Source organism: Oryza glaberrima, chromosome 7 (genome assembly GCF_000147395.1).
Source record: "Oryza glaberrima chromosome 7, OglaRS2, whole genome shotgun sequence".
NCBI classification, from domain to species: Eukaryota; Viridiplantae; Streptophyta; class Magnoliopsida; order Poales; family Poaceae; genus Oryza; species Oryza glaberrima.
The window spans coordinates 9,449,756-9,474,286 of record NC_068332.1 but is presented as its reverse complement, the minus strand read 5'-3'; the positions used below and the strand labels follow the sequence as shown (position 1 = coordinate 9,474,286).

The 24,531-nt window shown below is 38.0% G+C and overlaps 2 protein-coding genes across 3 annotated transcripts; both read right to left on the bottom strand.

Annotated features, from left to right (window-relative positions):
- Positions 1–4,754: 4,754 nt before the first annotated feature.
- Positions 4,755–7,781, bottom strand: LOC127780641 (uncharacterized). The gene is made up of 5 exons (XM_052307577.1): positions 6,705–7,781; positions 6,553–6,591; positions 6,212–6,391; positions 5,511–5,621; positions 4,755–5,013 (listed from the first exon to the last, which is right to left on the bottom strand). The coding sequence occupies exons 1-5, from the start codon at positions 7,660–7,662 to the stop codon at positions 4,886–4,888; spliced, it is 1,416 nt and encodes a 471-aa protein (XP_052163537.1). The 5' UTR covers positions 7,663–7,781; the 3' UTR covers positions 4,755–4,885.
- An 11,566-nt stretch (positions 7,782–19,347) lies between these two features.
- On the bottom strand, positions 19,348–23,281 carry LOC127780844 (uncharacterized). 2 transcript variants are annotated; one of them, XM_052307819.1, is made up of 5 exons: positions 22,964–23,281; positions 21,547–22,481; positions 21,222–21,422; positions 20,508–20,703; positions 19,348–19,830 (listed from the first exon to the last, which is right to left on the bottom strand). In XM_052307819.1, exons 2-5 carry the CDS (start codon positions 22,456–22,458, stop codon positions 19,646–19,648), a joined length of 1,494 nt encoding a protein of 497 aa, XP_052163779.1. In that variant the 5' UTR covers positions 22,459–22,481; positions 22,964–23,281; the 3' UTR covers positions 19,348–19,645. The 2 variants fall into 2 exon arrangements, with proteins under 2 accessions (XP_052163779.1, XP_052163780.1); XM_052307820.1 differs by having other exon boundaries at positions 22,984–23,281.
- Positions 23,282–24,531: the final 1,250 nt, after the last annotated feature.

The following is a 24,531-nucleotide window of genomic DNA, read 5'->3' as shown; positions in this document are numbered from 1 at the left end:
TATTTTCCTATGGTCAATAATTGTGGCCGACTATCAATATCGGAACCATTTGAACAGTGATGATGCCATGCTAATGCAAGTTCAGAATTTTTTGAAGAAATGATTTAGTCGAGCTTAAATATTGTTGTTGTTATCCTTTTTAAACTTTCTGCGCACTCCTTTCATGCTGTGTGCATCCTTAGACTTTAGCTAGTAGATTGTAAGTAACATTTTGTAATGCTCACAAAGTTTTGTTTAATTTCTGAAATAATGCAACTGTATTTGATTCTTTTCATCCAAAACTACATTGAACTAACATTTTGTAACACTCACAATTAAAGTTCTGTTTCAGTTTTGAAATATTGCAAATGTATTTGATTTTTTTCTTCCAAAACTACAGCTAACTAACATTTTATAATGCTCACACTATTCTATTCAATGTTTAGGTGTCAAAACTGAAGATGAAAGTGAAACTGAAAGTGACAATGATAATGAAAAGGCTAAGGCTATGGCTATGGCTAAGGCTATAGTTATACTTCGACCAAACAGAGGTATCTAAGCAACTTATTGGTGATGCTAGCTGGCAAATGTTTTGATACTCTTTATTTATTTATTTATATTAAACATGTTTCTTAGTTGCGACTGCAAATCTATAGTTCTTCAGTATTTTCCTATGGTCAATAATTGTGGCCAATGATCAATATTGAAACCATTTGAATAGTGATGATGCCATGCTAATTCAGGTTCAAATTTTTTTGAAGAAATGATTTAGTCATGATTAATTATTTTTGTCGTTATCTTTTTAAAACGTTGAGCACACTTCAAAACTCCATTAGTAGGTTATTTTGCCATGCATACATGGAAATGGTACTAAGTTGATCCGTGGTGTTGCACACGGGAATTTATCCCATTTCCAGTAGGAATGGAATTATTTGTTGTTAAACTGCTGCTTTTAGTTTAGGGCATTTTTAGTGTATGCATATTAATGATAGACATAATGAAATTGCGGATCGTTGAACTCCAAGGGAGTTATCTAGGTTTGGAGACTCGATAATTTCGGGTTGTACCCACGAAGTTGCCATGTGTGCTTATTGTAGGTTCAAACTAGGCATGGTTATATCTTTGATGGAGGTGGTATCTACGCAATTCTTTCTAGCCAACTCATTACCAATATTTGCTTATCGTTGACCTAGTTTGTCCACGTCACCACACATACGCCCCCCCCCCCCCAACAGGTGTTCTTAGGACAATTGCACCACCTTGATGTAATTTACAGAGTTCAATAAAGCTTTCATGTTCTAAAAATATATATCAGCTCCCTTGCAGCCCTTGGCCTATCCAGCACTGTGGTTTGCATGGTCACATTGGTGACAACACACGGTCGGGCCTAGCTTTCAAAAAATATGCCATATAGTTTAAAATATAGGGTTCACTTATAATTAAGTGTCATTTTAGGATGGTGGTTTATTATCCCCTCATATCTAGGCTCGGATGAGGGAATAAAATGCATTTCTTAATATCAAGAAGTATGCTGACTAGGTGCTTCGTCCACTATAGGGATGGCAAAGGCCGCATCAAACTTAAGCAGAGCAAGAGCACAAGTCGGACCCTAGACACGACCCGATACTGTCTTGCCCGAGCTATGCCTGATAGCCTAAGCGGGCATGAATCAGTGCACACACCCATGCTTAGTGGGCACCTGAAACTCAATGAGTACCAATCGGGCATCTGCTACGTCAGCACCCACCCACTTACTCCGTAGGTGCGTCCACAATTCGCCTAGTCGACAATGCTTGTTGCATAAGTCAGCACTCCATCAAATCAAGCTACCACCAATGCTATTGGATCTATCAATTTTTCCTGGTTAAAATCATAGCTTTTATATGGTTCGGGGGTCAGTGGGCTTGATTTACAGTTTTGGTTTACATTTTTGATTCATGACTAGGTGCTTCGTCCACTATAGGGATGGCAAAGCCCGTGTCAAGCTTAAGCAGTGCAAAAGCACAAGTCTGACCCTAGACACAACCTGATACTTTCTTGCTCGAGCTATGCCTAATAGCCTCAGCGAGCATGAATCAGTGCACACACCCATGCTTAGTGGGCACCTGAAACTCAATGAGTGCCAATAGGGCATCTGCTCTGTCAGCGCCCAGCCACCTACTCTGTAGGTGCGTCCATAATTCGCCTAGTCGACAATGCTTGCTGCATAAGTCATCACTCCATCAAATCAAACTACCACCAACGCTATTGGATCTATCAATTTTTCATGGTTAAAATCATAGCTTTTATATGGTACTAGGGTTAGTGGGCTTGATTTACAATTTTGGTTGAGAGGAATGATGCGGCCAAAGGAGGTCTAGGTGACATTTTAACATAAGGAGTGTACGAGACCAAAACGGAATGTTAGTGCACCACAAGTGCATTTGATTGGTACAAATGTGGTCTCTCTCAATGAAGAATAGTTTCCCTAAATATACTGTAGAATGCATTTGAAGAAATGTGGGATGTAGAGGTTCCTCTCCTGATGATCGGCTGATCTCTAGTACAAATATCTGTTTTCATGTATCCTATGCCATGCGCGTGTAAGGAAGCTATGCTTCTCCAGTCGATAAAAGGAGTTAAAATGGATGGATAAGAGTACAAATGATAAGCTCATAGAGCCTCATACCAAAAGGATTTGTGTTTTGTGAAAGAAGAGCTAATTAAACCACTTGTTGAGATAAGCCAAGTTGTTCCTAACCATAGTATTTTAGATCTCGGTCGGTCAACTCAACCTTACCATATTGTTTCATGCTTCACTCATAAGACTCCCTCCTCAGGCTAATAGAACAAGATCTGTTATCAGACTAGCACTGCTATCACTTAGGGGAGAGGGAAGTTTGAGTTGTTCACTCGGGGAAGGAAGGGCCCATCTTACCGTCCTTTGGGAAACCTCTGGACTTTTTGGAGTGTAGAATTGCTAGATGTCTCCAATTTGACAATGGAAAGTCTTTCTTTGACTTAAAAAAAAAAGGATGATTCCATCATCGACCATACCCCCTATATATACCAAGTTGCCATATGTTCCTGAGTCCTCTGTTTGTACAAAAGGAAAGGATCAAATATGTTTTTCTGGAGTGCAGCTATTTGCTTATATCTTCATCTAGCCAAGTATGTTCTTTGCAGTGGAGGAGCCAATGACGTCATCAAGCTCAGGTGATGAAGAGTGTTTCCTATTGATCGATAAATATTTACATGTGTTTCTAATGGAAAAATAGTGCAAAAGTCGGCGATGGAGCCGGTGGTCGCCCGACCAGCCCAGGAGCTAGCTTCACTGCTGGTTCTTTACGTGCAAATACGATTTACCATGGAAACTGTGTAATGTTGTACATGTGTGTTTGCTGGATGCAACATTGGATCGAATACGGTAATGTGCAATGAACATACCAAAAAAGTGTCGTACTTAATAACTCTGCACGCCGGGAGAAGGGGGGAGGTGTGGTGTGGAGGCATGGCTTAGGAGGACAATGTCCTAGTGAGAACTCACTGGTGGCTCAGCAGACGGCAACGTAGGCGCGGGTCAGCATCGTGCCGTTGCAATTAGATGCATGGACAAAAGATGAGAACCCACATATCGCAATACACCTCTATTTTCTACTTGGCATCTTGGCCCGGTCACGTGGGTGACAATGAATAGTTTAATTGAGGGAAAATTTCCAGTCCTTGTTTACCGTTGGTTGTGGTGTTGTGTTTCCTTACTCCATGGGGGATGCTAGCCCCACCCTAGTGGTAGTGAAGGAGCAGATGCCCGATTGTCACTCATTGAGTTTCAGGTGCCCACTCAGCATTGGCGTGTCTTTCATGCCCACTGTGGCTATCAAGCATAGCTCAGGCAAGACGGTATCGGGCCAGGTCTAGGGTCGGACCTGTGCTCTTGCTCTGCCTAAGCTTGACCTAGCCCTTGCCATCCCTATAGTGGACGAAGCGCCTAGTCAACGTACTTGACAGTTAGAAATGCATTTTCTTCCCTCATCCGTGCCCAGATATGAGGGGATAACAAAACACCATGCTAAAATGACACTTATAAGTGAACACTATATTTTTAACTATAGTCATGTTTTCTGAAAGTTGTGCCCGACCATGTGTTGTCACCAACGTGATCTTGCAAACCATACTGCTGGATAGGCCAGGGGTTGCAAGGGGGCTGATATATATTTTTAGAACATGGAAGCCTTATTCAACTTAGTAAATTATAATTGTCCTAAGAACACCTATTGGGGGGGGGGGGGGAGGGTATGTGAGGTGCGGGGACAAACTGGGTTAATGGAAAACAAATTATGGTCATGAGTTGGCTGGAAAGAATGGTGTAGATACCACCTCCATCAAATATATAACCATCCCTAGTTTGAATCTACAACAAGCGCACAAGAGAACTTCGTGGGTACAACCCAAAATTATTGAGTCTCCAAACCTAGATAACTCCCTTGGAGTTCAAGGATCCGCAATTTCATTTAGTTTATCATTAATGTGCATACACTAAAAATGCCCTAAACTGAATGCAGTAGTTTAACAACAAATAATTCCATTCATGCTAGAAATGGGATAAATTCCCGTGTGCAATACAACGGATCAACTCAGTACCATTTCCATGTATGCATGGCAAAATAACCTACTAATGGAGTTTTGAAGTGTGCACAAAGTTTAAAAAGGATAACAACAAAAATATTTAAGCATGACTAAATCATTTCGTCAAAAAAGTTTTGAACCTGAATTAGCATGGCATCATCAATTTCAAATGGTTCCGATTTCAATCATTGGCCACAATTATTGACCATATGAAAATACTGAAGTACTAAAGATTTGCAGTCGCAACTAAGAAACATGTTTAATATAAAAAAATGAGTATCATAACATTTGCCGGCTAGCATCACCAATAATTTTCTTGGATACCTTTGTTTGGTCCAGGTATAACTCTAGCCTTAGCTTTTGCCATAACCTTTGCCTGTTCATCTTCATTATCACTTTCTGTTTCACTCTGATCTTCAGTTTTAACACCTAAACATTGAATAATGTGAGCATTAAACAATGTTAGTTAGCTGTAGTTTTGGATGAAAAAATCAAATACAATTGCAATATTTCAAAAATTAAACAAAACTTTAACTGCGAGCAGTACAAAATGTTAGTTAGATGTAGTTTTGGGTAAAAAAAAAATCAAATACAGTTGCATTATTTCTCAAATTTGAAAAATTGTGAGCATTCCAAAATGTTACTTCCTACCTACTAGCTAATGTCTAAGGATGGACAAAACATCTAAGGACTGTTCACAAAGTTTAAAGGATAACAACAAAAATATATAAGCACTATTAAATCATTTATTAAAGAAAATGAACCTGAATTAGATTGGAACCATCACGGTTCAAATGGTTCCGATATTGATCATCCGCCACAATTATTGACCATAGGAATGCAATCACAAGAAACATGTTTAAAATAAAAATAAAAAGGTACCATGACATTTGCCAGCTAGCATCACCAATAATTTTCTTGGATACCTTTATTTTGTTGATACACAGCTCTAGCCTTGGCCTTAGCCTTAGCCTTCTCATAAGCCTTCTCATCTTCATTGTCACTCTCGGTTTCACTGTCATCTTCAATTTTAACACCTAAACATTGAATAGTGTGAGCACTATAAACTGTTAGTTAGTTAGTTATAGTTTTGGATAAAAAAAATCAAATCATTTGCATTACTTCAAAAAATAAACAAAAGTTTAATTGTGAGCCTTATAAAATGTTAGTTAGTTGTAGTTTTGAATGAAAAAATAGATACAGTTGCATTATTTGACAAATTAAACAAAATTATGTGAGCATTACAAAATGTTATTTCCAACCTACCAGCTAACGTCATCTAAGAATGCACACGACATGCAAGGAGTGACCGACAAAAAAATAATACAGCTAAAAGCCAACAATATGGTACTATATATCTAGCAAGGCGTAGGAAGTGGTGTTGACATACGCAAAGATCTACGATCATCAATCAATAAAAAACTCTTTCAACGTGTGGTTTTTGTTTGAAATAATTGAGGGTGATCAATCATTGGCCTATGTGCACTCAGCTGGTTAAGCCAGCTAACAACCCTGACCCTTATCTGCCTAGGCGGTTCACTCCTCTCGGTAGCCAACCATACTATTTTCTATATGTTCTATTGTATTTTAGACAAGAGAAAAAATTATCGAAAACTCATCATACTACCTGCACCACTAGCCATGGCGCCTTTGTTCCGTAGTTCGCGATAATATTCTTGAGCCTTTTTGTACGTTTTCATCACAAGATAGCCCTTCCTGGGGCCGCTACCACTGGCTCCTCCATCCACCCTATCGGATATCGCCATCCGGTCATTCTTTTTGCCAACTCGCAACAAGTTAAGCTGACCTACAATATATCGCATCATACATGTACCACCATGCATGGATGTTAATAACTAGGTGCAGAATCCGTGATGACTAATGTGTAACTTAAAATTGAAAGTAAAGAATTTTTTAAACCGAATTTCCATGAATTTTGTCTTTATTTTCTTTTATAATTACACATACCTTCTTTCCTGTTGAACTCCTTCCAGATTGCTGGGTTTTCTGGTGCAAAAGAGGATTATTAGAACTATCAAAAGTGATTCAGAATTCAGCAGCACATATATGGAACAAAACATATTGGTGAAATATCAAATAATTTCGTATCATATTCATACCTGGGTAATCATTTGGACCAACTTCATTATGCCCATGAAGTGGAGATGGCATGGGATAGTACGGAGCATCTGGATCCTTGCTGCTGTTTCTCATGGCTTCGATGGCCCCCATGGCGGCCTCGACGGCGGCGGGGTCAGCGGCAGCGGACACAGTGAGGAAAGGCGCGGCGTCCTCGACTTTGATGGTGACCTGCGGCTTCGGCTTGGGCGCCTTGAGCTTCATCCTCACCGCCTCCGGCTTGAGGGAATCCATGAGCTTCCACGCCCTGGTCGGCGTCGTACGGTGCGGGTGCCGCGCCATGTACGTCTCGCGCTCCCCGGCGACGCCGTCGTCCCACGCCCTCGCCTCGGCGTCGGTGATCCTGCTGGTGACGCTGGGCGCCATTCGCACGGCCATGAAGAGGCGCTCGAAGTCCGGCACGAGGTTCTTCACCATGGCGACCACGACCACCTCCTTCTCCGCCTTGGACAGGAGCGGCGCAGGCCTGTACGGCGGGACGACGGCGCCGGCGCCGAGCTCCGGCCACCACTGCTCGCGCCCCGTCGGCCACCATGGCGGCCGCAGCGGCGACTTGCCAATCAGCGGGTACAACGCCTGCGGCGGGTGGCACTTCCTCATCAGCACCTTCACCATGCGCTCCAGGACATGGTCCGCCAGCCCCGAGACCGCCATAGCGAGAGAAGACCGCGGCGCGGGCGCCACCGCCGGTGGTGCCAGGTGAGCAACGCCGCTGCCACTAGCCATGTCCATCTCCCCAGCGTGATCTGCAACAGCAGCAGCAGGAGGAGGAGGAGGAGGAGGAGGAGCAGTGTGATCTGCGGTTGTAGCAGCAGCAGCCTTGTCTTGTTCCTCGTTGATGGCATCAGCCTCGGCTGTCATGACTGCTGCCGCTGGGCTTGCTGCTGGCGACAGTTGTTGCTCCTCCTTCGTCATGACGGATTTCTTGGACGCGTCCATGGCTTCTGACTGCTGCCAGTAACAAAAAGCGAAACAAACTTTGGAAGCAACAAAAAAGAAAGTAACGAAGATTAGTGATCATCATTTACATGCGTTTTCTATTGTCCATATATCATAAAAATGCGAGCGAAAGTTTGATGAATTCTGGCTGTGGCCTATGGATTCATGGCAGAGAGGGTTTGGTTGTACCCTCTGTGGTTAATCCGGTGCGACTTTGCGGTTTTCCGATCAGAGTTTCTGTCAGGCTTGAAGGTTCTAAGCTTTGGAGGAAAACATGTGTGATCAGTAATATAGGGGAAAATGATACCATTAGTTATGTAAGCATCCAAACATAGCAGTGAAAATCTAGAATTAATGTACTTATTAAATGGTCAGATTTAGGTAAAAAGATTTGGTATAAATGAATTAATAGTATGCATGCTAATGGCCAACTGCTTCACATCTCAAGAAGGAAGCACTTATTAAATTTATTTATTTATCATGATGTTGCATCTAGCCAAAACAGGAGAAAACAAATCTATAATAAATGTACTGCTTCATTACCCAGATTTCTACGAAAGATTTGATATTAAAAGACTTAATAGCATGCATGGTACTTGCCAATTAATTCATATATGAAGAAGGAATTAGTTAAAAAATGTTTATCTATCATGAGGCTTTATTGGTACTTATAATTAATGTAATCCTTAATTACTTAGATTTCTATCAAAAGATTTGAAAAATAAAAAATTAATCATACAAGGAGAAGGAATATGATAAAGAGGTATAATTTTTCATGATGTTGTATCAAATGAAAACTGGCGGCAAATACCACAATTAACTAATTAATTGTTTAACTTCTCCAAGTCCTATGAAAAGATTTGCCAGAGTGAATTTCATTTTACCCGGTGGGGTTGTCTAGTTTCGAAAATGTTGATTATATAGAGTTGACCATTTGTCTCAAACAAAAATATATCAATTTATTCCACCTCATCTTACCCAAAACAAATTTCCTCACGTATAGCCAATTAAAAGGTTGAAAAACTCAAATTTAAATCACTTTCACTCCCTGACTTCTGGGCTACTACTAGTAATAAAAGCAAAACAAACTTTTGAAGGAAAAAATTAAGTAATGAAGGTTAGTTCATCACTTACATGCTCCTTTTGCCCACATATCATAAAAAGGATTGCAAAAGTTTGATGAATTTTCGCTGGGATTCATGTCAGAGGGGATTTGGTTGTACCTTTTGTGGTTAATCTCGAGCGATCTTTGCAGTTTTTCGATCAGAGCAACACGAGAGCTTGCATCAGGCTTGATGGTTCTGAGCTTTGGAAGAAAATTTGTGGTCAGTAAAACAAAAGTCATCATTAAGAGAAGTTGAAAATATATATTCTTATGGGGGGAGGATACCATTAATTATGTACTAGCATCCAAAAAATAGTGCAAAAATCTAGAATTAATGTACTTCTTAATTGGTCAGATTTGAGTAAAAATATTTGATATAAATGAATTGATAGCTGCTAAGTGATTCATACATATCTCAAGAAGGAAGTACTTAAAGCGGTTTATTTATTATGAGGTTGTATCCAACCAAAACAGAATGAAACAAATCTGTAATAAATGTACTGCTTAATTGCCCAGGTTTCTATGAAAAGATTTGATATAAACGAATTAATAATATTATATCCCAATTACTCAGCCTTTTATGAAAAGATTTGATATTAGAAGACTTAACAGAATTCGTGCTAATTGCTAGTGTATTCATATATCAAGAAGGAACTAGCTAAAGACATTTAGCTATCAATACTATCACGAGGCTATGTAATTACTTATAATTAATGTGATCCTTAATTACTAAGATTTCTAACAAAGGATTTGAAAAAATAATAAAATATTCATATCAGGAGAAGAAATTTGATAAAGAGAAATATTTTTTTATGATGTATCCAAACAAAACATGAAGCAAATACCACAATTAATTTATTTCTTAATTTCTTGAAGTCCTATGAAAAGATTTGATTCTATTTTAACGGGTTGTCTAGTTTCAAAAACTTTGATTTTATAGAGTTGACCTTTTTTGTGACAAGAATATACCAATTCATTCCAACTGATCGTACCCAAAACTAAACTAGTTACTCCACATATACACAAATTACAAAGTTTAAAATTCGAATTTAAATTCCTCTCGCTCCGTGGCTTCCGGTTACCACCAGTAAGAAAAGCAAAATAAACTTTCAAAAAAAAAAGTAACGAAGAACAAAAGCTATATTAGAGAAAAAGTTTGATGAATTCTGGCAATGGATATGCGAGAGGGAATTTGGTAGTACCTTCTGTGGTTAGTCTGAAGCAACCTTTTGCGATTTTCAATCAGAGCAGCAGGAGAGCTTCTATCAGGCTTGCAGGTTGAGCTTTAGTGGAAAATATGCACGGCCAGTAAAAATGAGTCCTTAATAAGAGAAGTTGTTGAATATATATGTTCATATTGGGGGAAAGGATACCATTTACTGTGTAGCATGCAAACATAGCAGTGAAAATCTAGAATTAATGTACTTCATAATTGGTCATAGTTATCTAAAAAGATTTGAGATAAATAATTAATAGCTTTCCAGCTAATGCCCATGTGATTCATATCTCAAGAAGGAAGTACTTATCGTGAGGCTATATCCAGCCAAAACAGGAGGAAATAAATCTATAAGAAATGTACTGCTTAATTAACCAGATTTCTATGAAAATATTTGATACAAATAAATTAATAACATGCCAGCTAAAGACAAATGTACAACTAATGTACTGCTTAAATACTTAGATTGCAATGAAAAGATTTGATACATAAAATACTTAATAGCTTGCCTCGTTACTTCCTAACTAAATCATATTTGAAGAAAGAAGTAGTCAAAGAAGTTTATCTATCATGACTCTGTATAATTACTTATAACCCTTAATTATATATGATTTATCTAAAGGTTTGAAAAAATAATAAATTAGTCATGTCATGAGAAGGAATTTGATAAAGAGGCGTACAATCTTTCATGACATTGTATCCAAACAAAACAAGTGGAAATATCACATTAAATTTATAGTTTAATTCCTCCAAGTCACAAGATAATATTTGCCTCGGTATATTTTGCTTTATACCTTACAGGGTTGTAAAGTTTCAAACATTTTGATTTATATAGTTGACCAATTGTTTGTAACAAAAATATATGAATCCATTCCCTCTAATCCTACCCAAAACAAATTTCCCCACATTTAGTCAACTTACAAATTTTAAAACTCAAATTTAAATTCTTTTCACTCATGGAGTCTTTCAACTATGAGAAGAGATGCAAAACAAACATTGGAAGCAAAAAGAAAAAGTAGTGGTGAAGATTAGTTCATCACTTATATCCATTTTTGTCCATATATCATAAAAATAAGAAAAAAAGTTTGATGAATTCTGGCAGTGGATTCATGCTAGAGGGGATTTTTGTAGTACCTTCTGTGGTTAATTTGGAGCAACCTTTTGCGATTTTCAATCAGAGCAGCAGAAGAGCTTCTATCAGGCTTGAAGGTTGAGCTTTGCTAGAAAATATGTGCGGTCAGTAAAAATGAGTCCTTAATAAGAGAAGTTGTTGAATATATATGTTCATATTGGGGAAAAGGATATCATTTACCGTGTAGCATGCAAACATAGCAGTGAAAATCAAGAACTAATGTACTTCTTAATTGGTCATAGTTATCTAAAAAGATTTGATATAAATGAATTAATAGCTTGCCAGCTAATGCTCATGTGATTCATATCTCAAGAAGGAAGTACTTATCGTGAGGCTATATCCAGCCAAAACAGGAGGAAATAAATAAATAATAAATGTACTGCTTAATTACCCAGATTTCTATGAAAATATTTGATACAAATGAATTAATAACATGCCAGCTAAAGACAAATGTACAACTAATGTACTGCTTAAATACTCAGATTGCTATGAAAGATTTGATACTTAAAATACTTAATAGCTTGCCTCATTACTACCTAACTAAATCATATCTGAAGAAGGAAGTAGTCAAAGAAGTTTATCTATCATGACTCTGTATAATTACTTATAATCCTTAATAATACGATTTATCTAAAGGTTTGAAAAAATAATAAATTAGTCATGTCAGGAGAAGGAATTTGATAAAGAGACGTACAATCTTTCATGACGTTGTATCCAAACAAAACAAGTGGGAAATATCACAGTAAATTTATTGTTTAATTCCTCCAAGTCACAAGATAATATTTGCCTCAGTATATTTTGTTTTATACCTTACGGGGTTGTTAAGTTTCAAACATTTTGATTTAGAATAAAATGCATTGGCGGTCCTTAAACTTGTAGGTTTATATCATATAGGTCCCTAAACTCTCGAAATGCATATCCAGGTCCCAGAACTTGTCAAAGTGTATTATCTAGGTCCCAAATTGACACATCCCCTCTAGGATCCTACGTGATGCTGATGTGGCAATGCCACATGGACGTGGCGTATCCTTTTCTTTTTTTTTCTTTTCTTTTTCTTTTTTGTTTTCTTCTCATTCTTCTGTTTTTTCCTTTTTTCTGCACGGATGATAGATGAAGGAGAAGAAAGGGGAAAAGAGAAGAAAAAAAGAAAAAGGGAAAAATTTAAATGGGTCCCATTTGTCAGTCAAAATAATGTCATGTCATGTACATGTGGCATGCCACATCAACGCCGCGTAGGATCCTGAAGGGGTTGTAGCGATTTGGGACCTATATGACACACTATTACAAGTTCTGGCACTTGGATATGCATTTTGAGAGTTTAACGACCTATATAACATACCCCTACAAGTTTAAGGGCCGCCCGTACACTTTACTCATTTGATTTATATAGTTGACCAATTGTTCGTAACAAAAATATATGAATACATTCCCTCTAATCCTACCCAAAACAAATTTCCCCACATATAGTCAACTTCAAAATTTTAAAACAAATTTAAATTCTTTTCACTCATGGAGTCTTTCAACTACAAGAAGAAATGCAAAACAAACATTGGAAGCAAAAAGAAAAAGTAGTGGTGAAGATTAGTTCATCACCTATATCCATTTTTGTCCATATATCATAAAAATAAGAACAAAAGTTTGATGAATTCTGGCAGTGGATTCATGCCAGAGGGGATTTTGGTAGTACCTTATGTGGTTAATCTGGAGCAACCTTTTGCTATTTTCAATCAGAGCAGCAGAAGAGCTTCTATTAGGCTTGAAGGTTGAGCTTTGCTGGAAAATATGCGCGGTCAGTAAAAATGAGTCCTTAATAAGAGAAGTTGTTGAATATATATGTTCATATTGGGGAAAAGGATACCATTTACCGTGTAGCATGCAAACATAGCAGTGAAAATCTAGAACTAATGTACTTCTTAATTGGTCATAGTTATCTAAAAAGATTTGATATAAATAATTAATAGCTTGCCAGCCAATGCCCATCTGATTCATATCTCAAGAAGGAAGTACTTATCGTGAGGCTATATCCAGCCAAAACAGGAGGAAATAAATCTATAAGAAATGTACTGCTTAATTACCCAGATTTCTATGAAAATATTTGATACAAATGAATTAATAACATGCCAGCTAAAGACAAATGTACAACTAATGTACTGCTTAAATACTCAGATTGCTATGAATAGCTTGCCTCGTTACTTCCTAACTAAATCATATCTGAAGAAAGAAGTAGGCAATGAAGTTTATCTATCATCACTCTGTATAATTACTTATAACCCTTAATTATATGATTTATCTAAAGGTTTGAAAAAATAGAAAATTAGTCATGTCAGGAGAAGGAATTTGATAAAGAGGCATACAATCTTGCAGGGCGTTGTATCCAAACAAAACAAGTCAGAAATATCACAGTAAATTTATTGTTTAATTCCTCCAAGTCACAAGATAATATTTGCCGCAGTTTATTTTGTTTTATACCTTACGGGGTTGTCATGTTTCAAACATTTTGATTTATATAGTTGACCAATTGTTTGTAACAAAAATATATGAATCCATTCCCTCCAATCCTACCCAAAACAAATTTCCCCACATATAGTCAGTTTATAAATTTTAAAACTCAAATTTAAATTATTTTCATTCATGGAGTCTTTCAACTACGAGAAGAAATGCAAAACAAACATTGGAAGCAAAAAGACAAAGTAGTGCTGAAGATTAGTTCATCACCTATATCCTTTTCTGTCCATATATCATTAAAATAAGAACAAAAGTTTGAAGAATTCTGGCAGTGGATTTATGCCAAAGGGGATTTTGGTAGTACCTTCTATGGTTAATCTGGAGCAACTTTTTGCGATTTTCAATCAGAGCAGCAGAAGAGCTTCTATCAGGCTTGAAGGTTGAGCTTTGATGGAAAATATGCGCGGTTGGTAAAAATGAGTCCTTAATAAGAGAAGTTGTTGAATATATATGTTCATATTGGGGAAAAGGATACCATTTACCGTGTAGCATGGAAACATAGCAGTGAAAATCTAAAATTAATGTACTTCTTAATTGGTCATAGTTATCTAAAAAGATTTGATATAAATAATTAATAGCTTGCCAGCTAATGCCCATGTGATTCATATCTCAAGAAGGAAGTACTTATCGTGAGGCTATATCCAGCCAAAACAGGAGGAAATAAATCTACAATAAATGTATTGTTTAATTACCCAGATTTCTATAAAAATAGTTGATACAAATGAATTAGTAACATGCCATCTAAAGACAAACGTACAACTAATGTACTGCTCAAATACTTAGATTTCTATGAAAAGATTTGATACCTAAAATACTTAATAGCTTGCCTCGTTACATGCTAACTAAATCATATCTGAAGAAAGAAGTAGTCAAAGAAGTTAATCTATCATGACTCTGTATAATTACTTATAATCCTTAGTTATATGATTTATCTAAAGGTTTGAAAACATAATAAATTAGTCATATCAGGAGAAGGAATTTGATAAAGAGGCGTACAATCTTTTACGATGTTGTATCCAAACAAAACAAGTGGGAAATATCACAGTAATTTGTTTGATTCCTCCAAGTCACAAGAAAATATTTGCCACAATAGATTTTTTTTATACCTTACGGGGTTGTAAAGTTTCAAACATTTTGATTTATATAGTTGACCAATTGTTTGTAACAAAAATTTATGAATTCATTCCATCTGATCCTACCCAAAACAAATTCCCCCCCCCCCCCCGCCCCATATAGTCAACTTACAAATTTTAAAACTCAAATTTAATTTTTTTTCACTCATGGAGTGAATCAGCGGCCAGAAGAAATGCGAAACAAACTTTGGAAGCAAAAAAAAAGTAGTAGTGAATATTAGTTCATTACCTCCATCCTTTTTTGTCCATATATCATAAAAATAAGAACAAAAGTTTGATGAATTCTGGCAGTGGGTTCAAGCCGGAGGGGATTTGGTAGTACTTTCTGTGGTTAATCTGAGCGACCTTTTGTGATTTTCAATCAGGGCACCAGAAAAGCTTCTATCAGGATTGAAGGTTGAGCTTTGGTGCAAAATATGCGCGGTCAGTAAAAATGAGTCCTTAGTAAGAGGAGTTGTTTAATATATATGTTCATATCGGGGGAAAAGGATACCATTTATGATGTAGCATGCATACATAGCAGTGAAAATCTAGAATTAATGTATTTCTTAATTGGTCATAGTTATCTAAAAATATTTGATATAAATGAATTAATAGCTTGCCAGCTAATGCCCATGTGATTCATATCTCAAGAAGGAAGTACTTATCGTGAGGCTATATCCAGCCAAAACAGGAGGAAATAAATCTATAATAAATGTACTGCTTAATTACCCAGATTTCTATGAAAATATTTGATACAAATGAATTAATAACATGACATCTAAAGAAAAAAATATACTACTCATGTACTGCTTAAATTTTCAGATTGCTATGAAAAGATTTGATTCCTAAAATACATAATAGCTTGCCTTGTTACGTGCTAACTAAATCATATCTGAAGAAAGAAGTGGTTAAATAATTTTATCTACAATGACTCTGTATAATTACTTATAATACTTAATTATATGATTTGTCTAAAGATTTGGAAAAGTAATAAATTAGTCATGTCCAAAGAAAACAGGCGACAAATATCACTGTAAATTTGTTGTTTAATTCCTCCAAGTCACAAGAAAATATTTGCCTCAGCAGATTTTGTTTTACACCTTACGGGGTTGTCAAGTTTCAAACATTTTGATTTATATAGTTGACCAATTGTTTGTAATATATGAATTCATTCCCTCTGATCTTACCCAAAACAAATTTGCCCACATATAGTCTACTTGCAAATTTTAAAACTCAAATTTAAATTATTTTCACTCATGGAGTCTTTCAACTACGAGAAGAAATGCAAAACAACATTGGAAGCAAAAAGAAAAAGTAGTGGTGAAGATTAGTTCATCACTTATATCCATTTTTGTCCATATATCATAAAAATAAGAACAAAAGTTTGATCAATTCTGGCAGTGGATTCATGCCAGAGGGGATTTTGGTAGTACCTTATGTGGTTAATCTGGAGCAACCTTTTGCGATTTTCAATCAGAGCAGCAGAAGAGCTTCCGTCAAGCTGATGGCCAAGTGATTCATGTCCCAAGATGGAAGTACTTAATGTTGTTTATTTATCATAAGGTTGTATCTAGCCAAAACAGAAGAAGAAAATATGTAATTGATTTACTTCCTAATTACTCTTATTTCTATGAAATATTTTATATAATGAATTGATAACATGCCAGCTAAAAACAATTATATAACTAATGTACTACATAATTACTCAGATTTCTAAGAAAAGATTTGATATTAAAAGATTTAATATCTAAAGAACAAAGTAGTTAAAGAGGTTTATCTGTCATGAGGCTTTATCCATCCAAAAAAGGAAAATCATTTTATAGTTAATGTAATTCTTAATTACTTAAATTTCTATCGAAAGAATTACAAAAAAAAAATTATCGTAACAGAAGAAGGAATTTGATAAAGAGCAGCATAATTTTTCATGACATTTGTATCCAAAGAAAACAAGTGGGGAAATACCTTAATTGATTTATTGTTTAATTTCTCAAGTCGTTTGAAAATATTTGCCAGAGTGGATTTTGTTTTACCTTATGGGGTTGTCTACTTTTGAAATTTTTTATTTTCAAGAGTTGTTCATTTGTTTGTAACATAAACATATCAATTCATTCCATCCAATCCTACCCAAAACAGTTCCCACATATTTTCCATCCGATACAAAGTTTAAAATTCAAATTTAAATTCATTTCACTCCCCTTTCCCCTCCAGAATTTTCCCAAATTCAAATGATTCAGCTAGAAAAAAATAAACCTGAACCCCCTTTGTTTTTCTCTCCTCAAACTCCTCCAAAAAATCTGGAAACTCATACCTTGGCAAATATACATTTTTACAGCAATATTTGACACTATGAGCAACATGGTCATACCAATCGGAACATCTGACATTTGAAATGAAACATCGTGTGTTAAAAATACTCCCTCCGTCCCAAAATAAGCGCAGCCATGAGTTTCCGTGTCTAACTTTAATCGTCCGTCTTATTTGAATTTTCTTTGAAAAAACTTAAGTCTCGCATAAAGTATTATTCATGTTTATAATCTAATAAAAATAAAAATACTAATCATAAAAAATTTCAAATAAGACGAACGATCGAAGTTGGACACGGAAACTCATGGCTGCGCTTATTTTGAGACGGAGGTAGTACTAGATTGGACCTTCTAGGTCATATGTTTTTGTTTGAAACGGAGAGTTCAAGACAAAAATCGAAATGTCTGATGTTCAATCGGAAACCAAAACTCGGAGCTAATTTATCTGTGGCAAACCGAGGACTCGACTTGTGGGAAAAATCAAAACTTCTGACAGACCGCACAAACCACACAAAAGACTCCCCATAAATTTAATTTTTCATTTTCAATTTCTCACCTGCCACTAATTTTTTAGTGATTTATCACTGCTAGCTCAGTTTCTCATGTTGTGTGGGTGTCCAACGTGAAGAAGTGGAGTTACCCCCATGCCATCTTATCAAGGGTGAGTTCCTCCTTTTGTCTTACGCCTTCCGTGCATGGGACATAGGTTGCAACAAACCTCGACGCAAAATAGAACAACGTGGTCCAAAACATCTACAACCAGTGTGATCCTTAGTTTGAAGGAGGTAGGTGTCCTTGTCGAGGTGATATGGGATAACTTGTTTCACTATAATGAAAGCCCACGCAGCACGAGGAATTGAGTGAATGGCGATAACAGTGACTCATATTGTGGGAGATGGAAGGGACACAGAATTTTTGAGGGGAAATTGGCTTCCAAAAGGAGGTAGTGTTGCTACTACCAAGCCGCTTCTCTTCAGTTATGTCGACGGAACTAGGTTGACTGTGGAACAAGGACTGATCAATCATCACAGATGGGTGAGGGACATTTGAGATGCACTATCTAACAGGGCGGTAGTGGAAAATTTCTCCCTTAGGGATGAGCTGCAGGGCATGCAAACTCAGTAAGGACTAAGGAGTGGAAGATGCAGTATTGTGGAAGCTCACAAACAGCGGCCCAGTTCTCAGTTTCCTCGGCATATAACCTCTTCTTTATGGCAACTGTGAAATGTCAGTATGGTGAAATGATCTGGAAGACCAGAGCTCCAGCTAGAATACGGTTTTTCATGTGGCTGGCTGTTAAGGGTCAATGCTTAACGGTGGATAACTTGCTTAAGAGAGGATGGTCTCATGAACCGACATGCTCGCTATATCATGCTGAATTTGAGGACTGCAACCATCTTTTTACCAAATGCTTCTACACCAATAGAGTGTGGTCCTTGCTACGGGACTGGATAAATTTGTTCTTTCATCTGCCAAACCATGATAACCTTTTTGCTAGCAGAGTGGTGGCAGCATGCACGTGCCTTTTTCCGGCTAAGTTACCGGAAGGCGGTTGATACACTCTCTTATGGTTTGTTAGTTCATTTGGAAAGAACGGAATGGAAGAGTTTTTTAGCACACATTCAAAGTAGCAGAGCAGCTGGTCGGTGATGTGAAGGAAGAAATCTCCATTTGGAAGTCAGCAGGTATTTTTCAAGCGCATGAGGAGTAGCCTCTCTCTCTTTGTTTAGTTCCTTGTATTGGTTTTTTTAGGGTGTTCAGCCACCCCTAACTCGACAGTCTAATGTCGTGAATGAACCATGTAATAAACTCCCTAAATCTTAATGAAATTTAGTCGGCCAATCTATCGGCCGACCCGGCAAAAAAAAAAAAACTAGCGAAGATGGAAGAGAAATTGAAATTGTGGGGAGCTTTTTGCGCAACAGTGAGTTGAAGAGGGGAGTAGAAAGGCCAGTTATTTGGATTTTCCTCAATTATCAAGGCTTACTATGCAAGTTCGTTTTTATTTCTCTGTTCCCTTTCCCACAGCCCAACTCTCCCTCCCCGCAAGATTCGTAGTCCACCTCATAATCCTCCCGGGGCCACAAGCGTGCTAGGTACACGAGACCGATTGTTGAGTGGACCGGTTTTGCAAGTTGAGACATGTTATTTCTGGTATTATGGTTGAGAGGCGTTATAAGACTCCATGTTAAGACGAGGGACCTAAATGAACTTATTCCTATTGGCATCGCTTTGCACTTGGGTCAGAGCGGAATCAGTTTTGGGCTGGACTGGTTACCTAAATGCAGCCCATCTAACACAAACAGATGTAAGTGCTAAGTTTAGTTTAAATTCGATGATCCATGATACAGTAACATGTAACAGCTTCTATAGTTGCAACATACCACCACAAATATCCGATGCTAAACTTCGAACAATGCGGCGTATATATCATAATGAGATATATTTACATGTAAACTAGAGGTTTTGACTTGCGATCTGGAACTTGACTGATAGCAGTGGACCTAGCTACAATGGCAAGCACTTAGAAGAATCAATAAGCCTAGCTAAAAAGGCCTACAGCCAGAAGAATCAGAGCAAATATGTACGGTTGAGATTTACATCGTCCTAACGACTCAGCCCAGAGTACAGGCCATCCAACGCTGTGTACAGAAACTTGGCAGCATTTGGTCTCTGCATATCCCCCATGAGAATATCGCTGGTTGTCAGATACGGGTCGCCGTAAAACCGCAGATTTGCGTCCCTTCGGGTTGCAACAAAGTTTCCTTCCAACGAAACACCAATGAATGCACCTGCAGAGTCATCACGAATCAACCACACAAAGAATAGTTGTAGCCACACATCCATGCATGGTCGTTATGAAACATTAGGAACAAGAACACACAAAGATGCTGGGTTTCTGAAATGGTTCATTGTATTTCCGAATATTTGAGAAAAATAAAAGTGGGAAGCAAGGTTGCTTATAAAAAGTCAGGATTTTTTAAAATGATCATCAATAAGATGTTGGACTGGTAGAACTTTTGCTTTTATTCCTTCTCTTTAATAAGAGCCTAAGAGGACCCACCTGCCCTTCTTCCGAAAAAAAAGAACATCAGTAAGATGTTAAGCGCTTGTTAAGATTATGAGTTAACAACACATCATCATTTACTGCATATCAGGAAAAAGGTTTCTGCAATCAAGGGAACAGAATTTCTTTTGGAAGCCATATCTTCAATGTCCAGCATGATTAATATATATACCGAATTTCTGTTCCACCTTAAACTAAATTTCGAGGTTTTTACCTAAATGATTTCCATGTTGGATCTAAATCAGCAAAGCTGTCATATAGAGGACTTCATATCCATGTATTTTCCTATGCATGTGACGCAACATATTTTCTTCCTACGAATTTATACACTCCAATAGAAACAGAGACTGACTTCAATGCAACTAGGGAGGCTTAAGAACTACGATCAGATGGAAAGATTACCTTTGCTGCAGCTATATGTATAACAAACACCTGAGCCTTTATCACCAGCTCTCAAGTCAGCCTCTAGCACTCTACCAACAGGCCCTGCTGCAGCACTTAAACCTGCCCCAACAGAAAAATGCATCTGGCTGCTAAAAGTCCTGACAGCTTCCAGACCACGAAGCACTATGATGAAATCCATTAGCTCAGCACCAACCTGTATGATCAAACATAAGAATACAACATACAAGAGTATAACATGTAAAAAGTAAATATTAGGAAACCTCCTGAATTATGGCTGAAATCATATTAACATATTTTTACTCATCAAGTAAACATAAAACATAATTTCGTTTGTTAATGCCAGTAATCACGTAACATTCACAACAAAAGGAAGCAGTTTCCTCCTGATGTTCATATCCAAAAAAACTATTTTTACCTAAAGGTAAATTGAGTGCCACAACAAGCACTTAAATATTACGAGCTCTTGTGCAGGCATGCACACTCTGTATTATTTTCCATCAGGAAATACAAAAAATGTCCATTACATTACTTTTTTACCCAAAGACAAATAATGGGCAATGCATGTGGATAATTTCTACACCACAAGGAAAGCTAGAGCAATTAAGCAAACTGTATTAAGTGTAACAACAGAAAAAAAGGTATTTCATAAATTGATGGACAACAAATTGTCCATATCAAAGACAGAGATGAAATTAGCAATGTAGTTAATACCTGTGCTCCCCATCCTAACCCAACTGAAACGATTGCTGATGGTGGTGACCATGATCCATCTGATCTTCGAGCAACTACTAGGCCAGTTCCAAGTTTGTATGTAAGAAGTGCACCAGCTTTCACAACTGTCAGGATAGCAAGCCCACTTGCTCCACTAAAGACTGCATGAGGAATAGACCTTTCGGGGTTTAGCCTTGCAATCTGCATTAAAATTTGTACGATTCATTAGTAGGGGTATATCCTAAATATTGCAATTAAACATGAATGAGAGTGGCGATTAAATATGTAAGGAGGCGATAAGAAATCAAAATCAGTATCCTCAAACCTGGCTATAGCTCCTCACAGAATTTGCGGCCTTGTAAATCTCATGTTCCATTGTTAATCCAATAGGCAAATTCAACCACCCCCTGGTACTAGTCCAATCCATAACATCATGCTTTGCAGTCTGTGTGGCATTGCTAATAGAATTAATGAATAAGTTCTGCAACGGATCAAGCCTATCATAACAAGCATCACAAACCCTTTGCGGATTCCGCTCACGGAACTTGGCTGGCAACAGACATCTGCCTTTTGAGCATGTCCTACAAAATATCCCTCCACAAAATCGACAATGATGCCTTCCACGAGTAACAACAGTAAAAGAAGCAGCGCATTGCATGCATGAGTTAGCATAACTATCAGGTAACCATTCTGGTGGTTCTGCTTCAATCACAACCCTGTACACATTGTAATTCAGAGCTTCTTCGTCAAGCAATGGTGGAGCACTTGGCACATAGACTGAGGCGTGCAAGAATGTTTCTCCATTGCTACCTGACCCTAAGAATGCGACACTAGACTTAGTGTCCTTTGGCGGTTGAATTTCAGAATTTTTGCCACCACGACTGATGATTGCAATTAAACCACCCAGCAGATTTCGAAGGTTTACCGGCTTATCTGCCTTCAAGGGTGCAGATCCCCAACCATCGTCCACACAATCATAGCCATAAAAATTGGTTTTGCCACCAAAATCAAATTGATTGTGCTCAGCCAATTTTGATTCAAAGGAATTGATGATGTTTCCAGCTGTTCCCAGTGCTCCTTCTACATGCCGTGGGAATGACTTTGGATCAAATGAGTTCATCACATCCCCTATCGTGCCCAAAACCTTCGATTGGATCTCATCCTTAAAACTGTTTTCCACTCCCGGTGTAGGCAAAGGGTGATACTTGAAAACCTCTTGCGAGGTCGCCATGGTCATAACTGACTATCACAAAAAGGTTACTGAAAAAGTAAAACACGAAAAGAGAAAGTAATCAACATAAGCTGGAATACTATTTATCTAAATAACAACCAAATGGTAATAACTATATTCAGAACAAAAACAATCTCAGCTGTACACAAAATTTCCACGTATTCTGCGAACAGGGTTGAACCTAACGTGGGCATGGGGATACCGTTGGTTGAACAGCCGTTTTTTTTGGTTTATATAGTACTCCGTTTCATATTATATAAGCGATTTGACTTTTTTCTAATCAAACTTTGTTAAGTTCGATTAAGTTTATAGAAAAAAATAGCAACATCTAAAATATTAAATTAGTTTCATTAAATCTAACAATGAATATATATTTTGATAGCATATTTGTTTTGTGTTATAATACGAATATATTAAGAAAATGAGAAAAACCTAGATTTCAGATCTACAAGTTATTACAGGCTAAGGCAAAATCGAAAGAAAGAGGATGCGCGTCGGCACGGGAGCTCACCGGAGACGTACAGCACCTACCGCTGCTCCCCTCCCCCGAGGAAATCGGCGGAGGCGGGCGAAATTAGCGAGGAGGAGAGCGACCTCCTGGAGTTGGAGGCGGAGAAGAGATTGGAGTTGGGAGCAAGGAGGATGCGGGCGGGAGTAGCAGCAGGGACGCCTTGCGGTTGCGGGGCTCGCACCCAGCCGCCGGTGATCGGAGATCGGCGGCGCGCGCGCCGCGAGGATAGCGGCGACGCGGATGGGTGGGTCCCTCCGTCCGTCCACGGGGAGATCGATCGGCCAACGAAGGCGTGAGAAGGCTCGCTTGTTGTTTAGCCCAACCGAGACTCCGTAACGTAACGTTAAATGATTTATTTATCAATTTAACTTAAACTGAGACAATTTTTAAGCGAACTGCGAGGAGAGGATAACCAATTTGTTAGCATAGGATATCCGAATATAGTCTTTTGTTACACACGCTATCTATGAAAATTACCCATTGCACGCTACACGCTCGTTTTTATGTAGTAATTACTGATATCTTTCCTACTGTATAATTATTATGGACTGAAATTATTAAAATTTATTACCAGTTCAATTAGAACTTCAACTCCGGACCGGCCCTTGGACCAAAGCTCTAGCACGTTAGTAGATCCAGGGTTCAAGGGGGAATTGCTTATTTCATCCTATTTTGAATGTTAACTACTAATTTGATCCTATATTTTTTAATTTGCTTATTTGATCCTGTTTTTCAAAATTGAAGATGAAAGCTAACTCTATTCTGTTAAGACAACTTAACAATGGTAACTAAGGGGTAAATAGTCCATTTCGCCCTTGTTTATTTGACCTTGTTATATCAAGACGTGTATATATTCGGATCTTTTGATATATTTGTAACGAATTTGATATATCTTTCACATTTGACACAAGTTTGATAGATTTAGCTTCAATCTGCTAAAATCAAATCAATTTGAAAAAATTCAAAGATTTTCGGCAAAACGAAATAAACAAAATTTGGCACAAATTTGGTACAAATTTGATATATTCGAAACAATTTGATAGAAATTTGACACAATAAAGTAAACTCCACTGGCTCCGCCACCTCCCTCCCTTCGTGGCGCAACAGCAGGCGCAGGTGGCCATGCGCGCCACCACCCCTCCTCCCTCCGCGCTGCCACCGCCCCTCCTCCCTCCGCGCTGCCACCGCCCCTCCTCCCTCCGTGTTGCCACTTGCGCAGCCAGCACCAGGACCCCTCTGCGCCGGTGCCGTTGCTACTAGCCCCTCCTCCGCGCGTCGGTGCCGCTGACGCTGTTGTCTCACCCTCTACGCGCCAATGTCGCCGACCCATGCACCTGCGCCGCCGCTCGTGCTGAGCAACCGAGAGAGTCGCGCGAGAGAGAGAGGGGGGAGATAATGTCGGTTGTGAGGTAGGGAGATGGATAAGTTTGAAGGGAGGGTATTTTTGTCAGTTGAAATAATAAATATATTTTTTTCTTTTTCCTAAATAAAACACTAATGGTGTAGTGTAAATAGGGTCAAACGGTTGGTTCAATTTTGAAAAGCATGTTCAAATAAGCAAACTAGAA